General features: G+C 66.2%; 1 protein-coding gene across 4 annotated transcripts; it reads left to right on the forward strand.

Annotated features, from left to right (window-relative positions):
* Nucleotides 1-1484: 1484 nt before the first annotated feature.
* On the forward strand, nt 1485-10118 carry TSPO (translocator protein). Of its 4 annotated transcripts, none has more exons than XM_028532858.2 (4): nt 1485-1575; nt 6945-7154; nt 9053-9191; nt 9679-10118. In XM_028532858.2, the coding sequence occupies exons 2-4, from the start codon at nt 6973-6975 to the stop codon at nt 9865-9867; spliced, it is 510 nt and encodes a 169-aa protein (XP_028388659.1). In that variant the 5' UTR covers nt 1485-1575; nt 6945-6972; the 3' UTR covers nt 9868-10118. The 4 variants fall into 4 exon arrangements, with proteins under 4 accessions (XP_028388659.1, XP_035875613.1, XP_035875612.1 ...); XM_036019720.1 differs by lacking the exon at nt 1485-1575 and adding an exon at nt 2093-2114; XM_036019719.1 differs by lacking the exon at nt 1485-1575 and adding an exon at nt 2245-2263.
* Nucleotides 10119-12436: the final 2318 nt, after the last annotated feature.

Genomic DNA, 12436 nt, shown 5'->3' on the forward strand with positions numbered 1-12436 from the left:
CTCGGACTTGCCCCTCGGGCAGTGGGAGCCACGGAGAGCTCTGAGTAGAGGAAGGGCCTGGAAGGGAGCTAGGGACCAGCTAGGGCCGTGGGCTGTGGCCCAGAGGAGGGGCAGTCGCTGCTGTCCGGGCTCAGGTGGGGGTCTGTGGGGCGGCGAGGAGGGAGGCAGAGGTCACGGGAGGTGGGCAGGTGCATCTGTATCCGGATCCGCAGAGTGAGTCGCCTGGGGCAGCACTGCCCCCTTGGAGCTGCAGGCTCTCACCGGGGAAGGGTGTGAGCCCTCTGAGGGCAGGGCCTCGTGGCTGGGTGCTCAGCCCTGCCTCTCGGCCCTGGTGTGCAGCCAGTATTGGGGAACAGCGACCTCTGCTTTCTGGGGTGCCCCCGTGGGCCCGGAGCCCTGCATGCCACAGGGGTGGGGCCAGAGGGAAGCCAGGCTGCCCCCTCCCCACGGGTCCTCTGGGGGAGGAAACTGTGTCACTCAGCCAAGCCGGGGACACCTCCATCCCGGGAGCGGCTCAGGGTGGGCAGCTCTGGGGGGGCGTGGCCAGACCACCTCGGCCAGGGACAGAGGCGCAGTGCCTGGGGCCAGCACACTTTGAGGAACCCGGGCAAATACTTTCCTTTCTTTTAAAATCAGAAGAAGACAGTGGCTGGGATCTAGCCTGGTTTATCCTTGTCATTACACCAGTACAGCCAAAGGTAGAGGGGGCCCACGCGGGCAGAAACACTGGGGCCTGGCCTAGGAGTGTCAGACCGCGGCGGGGGGGGGGGGCACCGGGCTGCAGACCGTGGGGGAGGGGCTCACCTGGGCCCTGGGGGGGCCAGGATGGGCAGTCAGAGGGCTCCTGCAGACCAAGTCAGCCCCAGGCGGCTGGGACAGGCCCTGGCCTTCAGGAGTAAAGCAGCCTGCAGACAGGGAGGGGACGCAGCGCCCAAGGCCTGGGGCTGGACGCGCCTGCCCCATCCGGGTGACCCAGGGAGGCCACCTCTGGGCTGTGATGAACGGCAGCCTCCGCTCACTGAGCACCAAGTGTCTGCAAGGCGCCCTGCCTGCATTGTGGCGGGTGGGGGGGGGGCACCCTCCTTAGCCCCAGGACGGTGCGCCCATCTCTTAGGTTCGGGGAGAGGCTGAGCCAGGGCCAGCCTGCGGGCTTTGCCCAGAGGAGAGAGGGTGCTCCTCCAGATGGGGGGCCAGGCTGCTGGGTAGGAGGGTGTTCACGCTTTGCCATCAGGCGATGCAATGCCCCTCTCCAAGCGTGGTCTCCATTGACCCATTTCCCAGATAGGAAAAGCGAGGCTCAAGAGAAGCTACCTGACTGGGTTGTGGCGGGGACCTGTGGAAAGGAGAAGCCACCGAGAGACTGGCTCCTGGCCAGGGAGGCGAAAGTGCATCGCAGGTGGCAACCGAGAGCGGAGACCTCACTGTCCCTCCGACAAGCCAGTGGGCGGCGGTCCGGGCTTCCAGCCAAACCGGGCGGGGCCGGGCGGGGCCTCGCGGCTGGGGCGGGCCGGGCCGGGGACCTAGCTGCCACCTCCCGCTGCGCAGTGCTCTTCCTGGAGCGAGTTCTTGTCGTTGGTGAGTAGGGATCGGGCGCCGGGGGCCACTGTGAGCAAGGGCGCCCCGCGAGGTTGTGACCCCTGACAGAGCTCGTCTGCCAGCGCGCGGCGCGAGGGGGAAACTGAGGCCGGAGGTGGAAGGCCGGGGCTCCGGAGTGGGGACCCGAGAGGCGATCGCGGGGCCGCACTGGGAGGTCGCCTGCCGGGTCAGCCGGCAGGACGGCCGGTGGCCCCTGCCCTGGCCCGGACTCTGCGGGCGCTGGCGGATTCCCGCGGGAGATGGGGGGACTGGGCGTGGGGGCAGTTTGGGCAGCCCCGCCCCACCTCCGCCCCGTCCGGCCCAGCCCGCAGCGGATCCGGCGGGAAGCCGAGCCGCGGGGAGGGGCAGAAAGGCGTCTACCGCCCACTGCGGCGCTGAGCGAGCCCCGGGGCAGCGGGGAGGCCGGAGAGGGCGGGAGTGGCGGAGGCTCGGTCTCCTGATCCACTTGAAACACACCCCATTGCTAGGGGGGGAAACCCAGGCCAGAGGAGGGGGGGAGGTTCTTTGCCCAAAGCCAGGTGAAAAAACCTCAAGGGGCCTCAGAGCCTGGACCCTAGTTCCCGCCCCTGTGCTCAGGTGAGCGGTAGCTTGCACCTGGGCCTGGCGTGTGGCCTGCCTGTCCCCATACCCACCTGCCCTGGAGGGAAACAGGCCCAGAGAAGCCCAGGCGTGCAGGGTGGTGGGGCTGCCAGCCGTGAGCAGACCCCTGAGTGGCTCCTTCTGGGTGGGGGGGCCTCTCCCGCTGGCCTGTCATAGCACGTGCTGCTGGTACCGGCCACGTGCTTGAAGGTGGATGCAGGAGGGGCAGGGCCCCCAAGCCTCCCCTGGGGACAAGGGGCGGAGGCTGTTCCAGAGGAGTCAGGGGCGAGGAGGGGACCTCGGAGGAGGCTGTGGACAAGCAGCAGCCGCCCGGGGCCCTGGCACACAGCAGGCCCGGGTCCAAAATGCCGAGTGGCCAGCCAGGATGTGGGCAGAGGGCTGAGTCTCCGTGGGGTGGAGTGGGGCCCCTGCAGGGCAGCAGGGGGCTGGGAGGCGGGCGCTCGGCCGCCAATGGGGAAGGAGCTGAGGAGTGAGGCTGGGAGGGTGTCCTGGGGAGGCAGCGAGGGGGGCTGCCAAGAGGCAGTCTCCAGAGGGAGCCTGGCAGGGAATCCGGGGCCCCCAAGGGGGTCCTCTCGGACTGGGGGAACTGGGGCCGCCCAGGGGCCGCCGCCCAAGCTGAGAGCCACAGCCGAGGAGCATAGGAGCAGAGGTTTGAATCTTTGGGATCCCACCCCACGGCCCCCAGCGGGTGGCTCGGGGAGGGGCTTGGGTTGACCGGGAGGGGGCCTACTTCCTATGGTGTACACTTCTGCCTTTTCACTATTTCATTTCTGAGTCTGGGTTTTACTCATTTGTATTTTCCTTTGCTCACTTTTCGTTGTGCAGGCGGGGCCTGGATGTGTTCTCTGTGTGTGTAAAAAGGAATCGCGTTCCTTGAAGCCAGCTCCCCCGTGTCACCCCAACCCTACCCCGGCCCAGACCTCCCTCTGGCCTGGGGGTGGGGGGCTGTGGCCCCCTCAGACCTGGTGGCTGTTACACGGGCGCTTTCACAGTGGAGGGGCTTCGAGAAGGCAGTGACAAGGAGGAGAGCTGTGAGCCCCTATAAAGGAGCCAGCCATTGGAGGCCCTGGGACAGCAGTGACCTCCAGGGGGAGGGGATGAGGCCAGGAGGGCTGGGTGCAGCTGGGGAAGGAGGGGTCAGAGACAGCGCAAAACCCTTTGTGCTGTCTCTGACCTTCTGTAGGGAGGGTCACCTGTAGGGAGGCCACAGAGAACTGGAGGGCCCCCCAGAGACCCACTGGCTCAGTCCCACTTAGCAGATGGGGACACAGAGGCCTGGGAGGTGAGGCCGCTGGGCTGGGAGCGAGGCACCACGGGATGGGAGGTCCTGGCTCCCAGTCTGGGGACAGGGAGGTTCGGCTGGTGCAACCGCTGCCCTGATGCGCTGCGGGGGCTGGGACACACTGGCCTTAGGGCTGGCAAGAGTGAGGCTGTTGGCCCTGAGAGGACCTCCTGGCACGGGTCAGTTGAGGTGGGGCGGGGCAGGCTCCCAGCTCAGGGGCGGGGGCGGAGTTACGCAGACCTGGAGAGTTCTGGGATTCCCTGTGCCTCAGTTTCCTCCTCCGGACCGTGGGAATGGTCATGAGTGCGCCGTGGAGGCTGAGAGGGCCCCGCCCCTGCGGCTGCCGGAGAGGACAGCGAGGGGACGACCCCCGCCAGCCCCGAGCCTGCCCCATCCTTCCCAGAGGCCTAGAACCTTCTCCTGACCCCAGGTCCTGGGCCGCCTTCTGCTGTGCCTGACTCGTGGCCTGCTTTGGAGGCATCCCCACGCACAGCGGCCCCAGGCTGAGGGTGGGCCTTCTGTGAAGCAACCTTACCTGTTACCTGTGTATCCACCAGCCGACACATCTCAGCCTTGGGCCTGCTCCTCGGGGTGGGGGGCGGGGAGACGGGGCGAGTGCCCTCCAGCTCACCACGGCCCCTCACTCGTCTGGTCCTCGTGTGAGCCTCCCTGTGGCCCCGTGAAGCAGGCCGGGCAGGTTGTCCCCACCTGCCATAGGGGGAAACTGAGGCCCAGGGAGGCACTTGGGCCCAGGGTCACCAAGCAAATTGGAGGCAAAGCCAAGCTTTGGGTTCCCAGGCACCTTCCGACAGAGGCAGGACTGAGGGTGGGAGGCTTGGCCCCTCTGCCGGAGTCCCAAGCCCCTCCCTCGCCGTGGGCGTGTCCTGGCCCTCCCCGGGGGCCCCCTTCCAGAGCGGATCTCTCTCAGACCCGGTGTGACTCAGCTGGGGCGGTCCCCCCGTGGGGTGATACAGGGGCCGAGAGGCCCAGGAAACTCCCTGCCTGGCTCTCTCCACGTGGGGCAGCTGGGCTCTCTGTTTTCCAGCCCTTGGCTCGCGCCCCTCCCCGGGCCCAGAGACACAGGGGCACAGCCAGGCCCTCCCAGTGCAGCCGGGGGGCGGGGCGGGGCGCCGGGGCGGGGCGAGGCGCGGGGGACGGGGCTGGAGCGCCAAGCTCGCCAGCTCCTTTGCCTGTTGCTGGCGGGGAGGGCGGGACTGGATGGCGAGCTTAGGGGCCCTGTCAGCTGGCACACTGGGCGCGTCCTCTGTGGGCATTTCTCAGGCAAGTGGGGGCTGCTGCGTCAGGGTGCCATGAGCACCCTCGCTCACACACAAAACCCTGGGGAGTCCGGACCCAGGCTGCAAGGCGGGTGAGCCTCGGAACGTGCTCGGTGAAAGAGGCCCGGCCCAAGGCCGCAGGCTGCAGGGCTCCGTCAGCGTGAACCACGCAGAGAAAGTGAACTCATAGAGGCAGGAAGCCGCCGGGCTCCCGGGGGCTGGAGGAGGGGGGCGTGACCTCCGGGGGGTGCGGGGGCTCTCTTGGGGTGATGGACTGCTTTAGAACTGGAGACCGATGGCCGGTGCCCAGCCGGGGAGTGTAGTCAATGCCGCTGAACTGTGCACTTTAAAGTGACTCATCTCAGCGCTGGCGGGTGCGGCTCCGTGGGTTGGAGTGCCGGCCTGCCCTGGAAGTTTGCGGGTTCGGTACCCACCCCCCCCCCCGCCCCGCCCCGCCCTCAGGAGCCTGGGAGAGGCAGAGGATCGCTGCTTCTCTCTCACGTCCACGTTTCTCTCTCTCCCCTCTCTTTTCTGAAAACAATGAAAAAACGTCCTCCTGTGAAGATTAAAAAAAAAAAGAGAAATTTTGTGAATTTCACTCCAAATAAAAAAAAAAAAACTAGGATAAACGGATGGACAGGAGCCAGTACGGCCTGGGGGCAGAGGGGTGTGGAGGCTCCAGGGGGCAGGTGGAGGGCTGGGACCCTGGGGCCGGGGACTGGCCAGTAACAGATACTGAGCCCTGTGCACGTTACTGCTAGAACCAGGATACTTGTTACAGTTTTATTAATTTCTTTTTAATTTTTACTTATTTGTAGAGAGAGAGGAAGGGAGAGAGAAATTGATTGGTTTTTCCATTTACTGATGCACTCACTGGTTGATGCCTGTATGTGCCCTGACTGGGGATCGAACCTGCAACCTTGGCGAATCAGGACGATGCTCCATTGAGCTCCCCGGCCTGGGCTGTGTTTTGTACTAGTTTTAGACTCACAGAAACGTTAGAGTTCCCACATATCCTCGGCCCCGGTGAGCATCTCAGCGGGCCAGGAGCGTGGCTCGCTGCTGGGCACCGAGTAGGTCATCAGCATGGACCTTGGGGCAGCTGGGCAAGGGGGTGTGGCCAGCAAGCATAATGGAGAGGCCTGCTGCCCGGGCCCCAGCCCGGTGGGTGGCAGCTTCCTGGCCTTCCCTGCCCTGAGCCCTGCCAGCCTCTCAGGGCTGCTGGGGGGGCTTCCCCAGCCTTGAGCTCTTGCCACCTCCCGCCCCTTCCCACTCACCACCTCAGTGGCCCTGGGGGTCGAGTCCGGAGCAGGTTTCTGACCCCGGCAAAGCTTGGCCCCTGAGTGCTGTGCGAACCCCAGTCAGCTGCACTCCCTCTCTGGCACTCAGGAAGGGAAGGTGATTTTAGGGTGGGCCTACGGGGTGGTGTGAATCACCTGTGCACAGAGACAGCCCCCACACTGGACTGGGCCCGGGTGGGCCAGGTTGATGTCCCATTCTACAGAGGGGCAAACTGAGGCCAGCCCAGAGGGTTGAAGGGATTGGCCTGAGGTCACAGTGAGTCACTGGGGAGCCAGGGTTTGAGCCAAGCGCTGCCTCATGCACGAGTGCGTGACAGACGAATGAGAGAAGTTCACGAACCTAAAGCGCAGGGTGTGTAGACTCGAGGAGGCCTCCCAGAGCCTGCCCCCAACCCCGCCCCCCACTGGCACTTGGCCGGGGGAGGCAGGGCCGGGAAGCCTGCTTGTTGGAGGGGACACAGCTGGCTTGAGCGAGGTGGCAGACCGGAGGGCCCGCTTGCCGGGAGACCGAAGGTGTAGGCTGCGGGTGAGGGCCCAGGACCCTGGCGGCTGGGGCGGGAGCTGAGGGGGAGCCGGCAGTGGGGGGCGGGGCACAGGAGAGGCTCCCGCAGTCAGGGCTACATTCCGGGTGCTGGGCGGGGGTTTGGGTGGGAATGCGCTCCCTGGAGCCCTGGGGCTGGGGCGGCGCGGGCTGCGTGCGCCCAGCCCTCCTGCCTGGCTCCTCTTTCTCGCGCCTCCCCGGCTTTTTTTCCGATGAGTGATGAGGAGCTGCTAACAGATCCGCCCCCTGATCCCGGGTCTGCGCACAGTAGGGCCTGGGGAACCGCCGGGTGGCGCCTGGGCCCTGGAGCGCATGGCCACTCACCCCAGCCCCGTCTTCTCTTTCAGAGCTTCTGGGACAGCGGTTCAGGCAGCGATGGCGCCGCCCTGGCTGCCCGCCGTGGGCTTCACACTGGCGCCCAGCCTGGGGGCCTTTGTGGGCTCCTACTACGTCCGCGGAGAGGGCCTCCGCTGGTACGCCAGCCTGCAGAAGCCCTCGTGGCACCCGCCCCGCTGGACGCTGGGCCCCATCTGGGGCACGCTGTACTCGGCCATGGGGTAGGTGGGCCAGGGCGCCCTCCGAGGCAGCGGGAGGGCCGTCCTCCCCTCTCCAGGGCCCCGGCCCGAGGCAGGGCGCCTCCTGGGGCAGCCGCACCGTTTCCGGGCCTCCCCCGGAGAAAGCTGCGGAACCAGCGGATTGCAGCACCGAACCTTCCCCTCCGGGGCCTCCCGGGAGGGGCGGGCCGATGGCTCAACCCTGCACTGGCATCCTGGCTGTTTTCACAACTCCCGGGCAAGCCTGGCTCGGTGTGCAAAGTTCAGGCGTTGGCCGCGCGGACGCTCCCAAGACCAAGGGCAGTAAGAGCAGCAGCATGCGCAACAGCTTCCAGCTGTGGGGCGCCCCTCTGGTGCCAGGCTGTTTCCGGGAGTTGTCACGGCCCCACCTTAAGAAAATATTTTATTTATTTATTTTTAGAGAGAGGGGGAGGGAGGGAGAAAGAGAGGGAGAGAAATACTGATCCATTGCCTCCCATGTGCACCCCAACCAGAACCAAACCCACAACCTGGGCACGTGCCCTGACTGGGAATTGAACCAGCGACCTTTTGCTTTGCGGGACAGCGCCCAGCCAACTGAGCCACACGGGTCAGGGCATGACTGCCCCCTCCCCTTTGACCAGGGACCTTGGGGGAATGCAGGGCCACAGTGTGCGCCTGGCAGGAGCCCCTGGACTAGACCCTGGGAATTGCTGTGGTGAAAGGAACTGCTGTGTGTGGGCGCCCCCTGGTGGCTCCAGTGGGAACCGCACTTAGGTGAGGTCAGCTTCCTGCTCACCTTCTGGAATGTTCCCTGCATCCTGGTTCTAAGCCAGCCCAGGGCAGGGTGGGGCTGCAGAGGCTAGGCACCCTAGAGGCAACGGACCAGGTTGGGTGTCACCTGGGTCCCACGCCCCACCAGGCCCAGGCGTGGCCCAGCTGGGCTGCCAGCACTTCTCTGGCCTGCTGCCCCCACTCCGGTCCTGGCCCGGACACCTGCGGCTGCCCCAACCTGCTCCGGCCTCCAGGCCGCCCCACTCCTCCTGGCTCTTCCCCCACGGTCAGATCCTGATGGGGCCCAAAGGTGGGCCCCGCCTTTCCCAGGTCCCTGTGGGAGCTCCCGTAGGTCCTGACTAGGCCAAACCTGCACAGAGTCGAGGGCCGAGGCTCTGGCCCTGGTCACCCGGGTTCAAGTCCCGGTTTGACTTGCCGATCCATGGCCTGTTAAGAGATCTGAGACATTTCACCTCCCTGAGCCCCAGTTTCCCGCCTGGTCCATAGCATCACCCCGAGGGGGACATGAGTGGGTGCCCGGGATGGGCTGCGGAGCCTGGGGAGTGTAGGCGTGGAAGGGCCTTGGCCACCGTGACGGGGGTGGGGCCGCGGCACCGGTAACCCGAAGAGTGAGCCCCCACGACCAGGTCCCCCCTTGCCTGCTCAGCCTCACCCCTTCGGTGCCCCCGAGACCTCAGTCTGCCCCCTGCAGGCTGACTTGGCGGCTCACACCCGCCTCTAGGCCTTGGCATATCCTTGTTAACGCCCCCGGCAAACTCCTACTCATCCCGTGAGGCCCAGCCCAGAAGTCCCACCGCTTCGGGCAGTGCCCTGGCTGGGACAGGAGCCTGGAGTGCGCCCTGCGCCCCAGCACCAGGAAGGAGATAACGGTCACTGCTTACGGAGCGCCCCAGTGCCAGGCACCGCCCTGAGCATCGCCGGCGGGTCGGCGTGGGTCCCCGCGGCAACCCTGCGAGGAACGGAGGCCCGGAGGGGTCAGGCGGCTCCCCGAGCTCACGCAGCCGCCGGTGGCGGGGCGCGCCCGAGCCGTCCCTCTGTGGCTCCCGGGGTGAGCCCGGCACGCTGCCCCGCAGGGAGGCTTCTGGCATCGCCCTCGCCGCCGCCCTGACAGGAGGCTTCGGTTTCAGATACGGCTCCTACCTGGTCTGGAGAGAGCTGGGGGGCTTCTCGGAGGAGGCCGTGGTCCCCCTGGGCCTCTACGCCGGGCAGCTGACCCTGAACTGGGCGTGGCCTCCCATCTTCTTCGGCGCCCGACAGATGGGCTGGGTGAGTGTCTCCCTGGTTCCCGGAGGTGGCTCCTGGAGGGCGGGCCTCCCTCGGGAGACACGGCCTCACATCCCAGACGGGGTCCGGCTCTGAAGGCAGGGCCAGGGTGGTGGTCAGCCCACGGTCAGCGTGACCTCAGACGGCTTTTGGGGAACAGCGCCCTCGTGTGGCGCCTCCGCAGCTGCTCTTCCTCCTTGCAGGAAGAGCCTTGCAGGGCTTGCACGGGGCTGCTGGCGTTGGGTTTAGGGACCACTGAGTAGCAAAGCCCACATCGCATGGGTCAGGCAGGGCAAGCGGTCCCATTTTCTATATGGGGAAACCGAGGCAGAGAACTCGGGAGGGCCTTGGCCGAATCATGTAGGGGTGGAACGGAGGGATCGCTGGAGTGCGGTGGGTGGGCGGGCAGGTGGGCAGCCGGGACAGGCACCCTCGTGGGCGCCGTGTGTCACAGGCCTCCCTGCGGTCCCTCCCCTCCATGTCTCCACAGGCTCTGGGGGATCTGCTGCTGACGGGCGGGGTGGCAGCGGCCACCGCCGTGGCCTGGCACAAGGTGAGCCCTTCAGCCGCCCGGCTGCTCTACCCGTACCTGGCCTGGCTGGCCTTCGCGTGTGCGCTTAACTACTGCGTCTGGCGGGACAACTACGGCCGGCGCGGCGGCCGAAGGCTTGTGGAGTGAGGCGCCGCGCCCTCCGAGGCCTGTGGCTGCTGCCCACGGGCCTCGCTGGTGGTGGTGGCGGCGGCCCTCACGCTTCCGTGGCCTCCTCGCCTGTGAGTTTGTCTGGATGCCAGCCCAGGGGGTCACCACCGGCTTCGGGGTCGCCCCAGGCCGAGCCGCACCCTAGAAGCAGCGCCCCACCCTTCCCGCACTCCTTGGGGCGCCGTGTCGGCACTCGGAATTTTATAAACCAAATAAAGCTTTTAACCCGGTGCCGGTCTTTTTCTGGGGGTCGGGGCCCGGTCCTGGTGGGGGGGGCGGAGGCTCGTCCGCCTGTTGGATCTGCCCGGGGCGGGGGGGGGGGGGCTGTGTTATCTTGGTGAGGCTGGACCTCCTCAGGCTCCCGCACGCCCCTGGGGACCCTGCCCGGGCCCTCAAAGAGGTGAGGTGGCCTGCCCAGGGTGGAGCAACCTGGGGCGGACCCGGATCCCACGTGGCCGTGCTGCTGCCTGGCCGCTGCTGACCAGGCCCGGCCTCGGGCTTCTGCTGAGCCCCCAGCAGGCCCAGCCCCGGCTCCAGCAGCATGCGGGCCACAGTCGGAATGAGGCTGGGCACAGGGCTGGGGACACCAAGGGACCTGCCCGTGGGGGTGCCGGCCCCACCCCACTGGGTGGGCAGGAGGGGACATCAGAGGCGGCAGGGGCTGCTCCCCCACCCAGCAGGCAGCAGCCTGTGCTGGCCCAGGCCAGCCCAGGGTTGGAAGTGTCACCCCCGACTTCAAGCAAGGTGACCCTTGGCCTCTCCAGGCAGCTGGTCAGAGAGAGAGGGGCTGCCGGGCGGAGGCCACGCCCACGGCCGCTGGGATGGCACCGCAGCTGCCCTGCCGGTGCTGTTCCTGGTTGTCGAAGGAGGTAACTCGAGTCGACAAACCTTTCACATTTCCTGCTGTCCCCGCCGCCTCCGCCCTCCTCCTGGCTGCACGGCCAGGCCTGCCCCCAGATGACCAAGCGCTCCAGGAGGAGGTGAGCAGAGACCGCTGGCTGCCGTCCGAGCAGCCGAATCAGGGCTGTCCCTTCGCCGGCGCACCCTCAGCTCACCCGGGACTCGGTGCCCAAGAGGAGCATGCTCCGTGGGAGCCCTGCAGCTCCGAGCAGTGGGCCTCGGCCAGCCCCCCACAGGTCCCCATGCTCCCCGTGACAGCAGTTGGGGGCCGCAGGCACACGTGGGAGTGCTGTGCTGAGCACGTACGTGCACCAGAGTCTTCTGGGGCATCCCCGTGAGGCTCACGCACACTATTTGTTGTCCACCCCTTACACCACCTGCGGGTTTGTTCCTCTCTAGCAGTATCCCACCTACGTCCCTCTGGCTGCAAACCCCGCACGGTCACAGAAACGCCAGAAAAATGGGTGAAAGGAGGAGGCATTTAGTGGTTTTGTTTGCTGGCTGCCTCGTGATGCTTTCCCTGGTTTCCATTCCTTCGCTCTCTTTCAATCCTCACCTGAGGATGTTTATATTGATTTTAGAGACAGAGGGAGCAGGAGAGAGAGAGGAACATCGATTGGTTGACTCCCGAACTCACCCTGACCAGAGATCAAACCTACAACCTGGGCATGTGCCCCAATTGGGGATCGAACCCACAGCCTTTTGGTCTACGGGGCAATGCTCCAATGAACTGAGCCACCCAGCCAGGACTCGCTCCTTTTCTGAGCTGTTGCCACCCACTAGGGCCTGGAGGGTGCTGGCCATTTCCACGCTGGTTCAACAGGAAGTCTGCGCCCCACAGACTTGCCAGGTCCTCTGGGCTGCAGCCTCTCCTGGAGCCCCTCACGCAGCCGGGGTCTTGCATTGGAGCATGTGCCTGCCTGCCTGCCTGACCGGCCACGGGCGACCAGAGCACGCCACTCCCACAGCCCAGACAGCTGCGCCGGCGGGCCGGCGGCACGGCAGCACGGCTCGTAGGGGCTTGCTGAGCATGATCACAGTGTGTCCGGCCGTCTGGACTCGGCAGGTGGAAGGACGCTCGGCGTGTCCTGCACCGAGATGACCCCACGTCCATGCCTGTGCACAGAAGAGCCACTGTGTGTGTGTGTGTGTGTGTGCGCGCGCGCACGCGAGGCACAGACCGTCACTGAGGACCGGCCCCTTGCACGTCACCTTTGGGTTCTCCTGGGCCACCCTGCAGAACCTTGTGCGCTTGGTCCAGCTGCTGGGACGGTCGACTCCCAGTGCCCGGCACTTGCAAATTCTGGCCTTTTATGAAGTCTTTTTAGTTTTTTAGAAAGATTTATTTATTTTTAGAGAGGGGAAGGGAGAAAGAAAGGGAGAGAAGCATCGATGTGTGGTTGCCTCTCAAGCGCCCCCTACTGGAGGCTTGGCCTACAACCCAGGCACGTGCCCTGACTGGGAATCAAACTGGCGACCCTTTGTTTCGCAGGCTGGTGCTCAGCCCACTGAGCCACACCAGCCAGGAGGAATGGCATGTCTATAACCCAGGGACCTGGGGTCCCCCGGCCCCACTGACCGTGCCCCCACCAGGAGTGTCCTGGGCAGCTGGGTTTCAGGTGAACTGGGAGCATGGAGGACGGTCCCT

Source organism: Phyllostomus discolor, chromosome 2 (assembly GCF_004126475.2).
Source record: "Phyllostomus discolor isolate MPI-MPIP mPhyDis1 chromosome 2, mPhyDis1.pri.v3, whole genome shotgun sequence".
Classification (NCBI taxonomy): Eukaryota; Metazoa; Chordata; class Mammalia; order Chiroptera; family Phyllostomidae; genus Phyllostomus; species Phyllostomus discolor.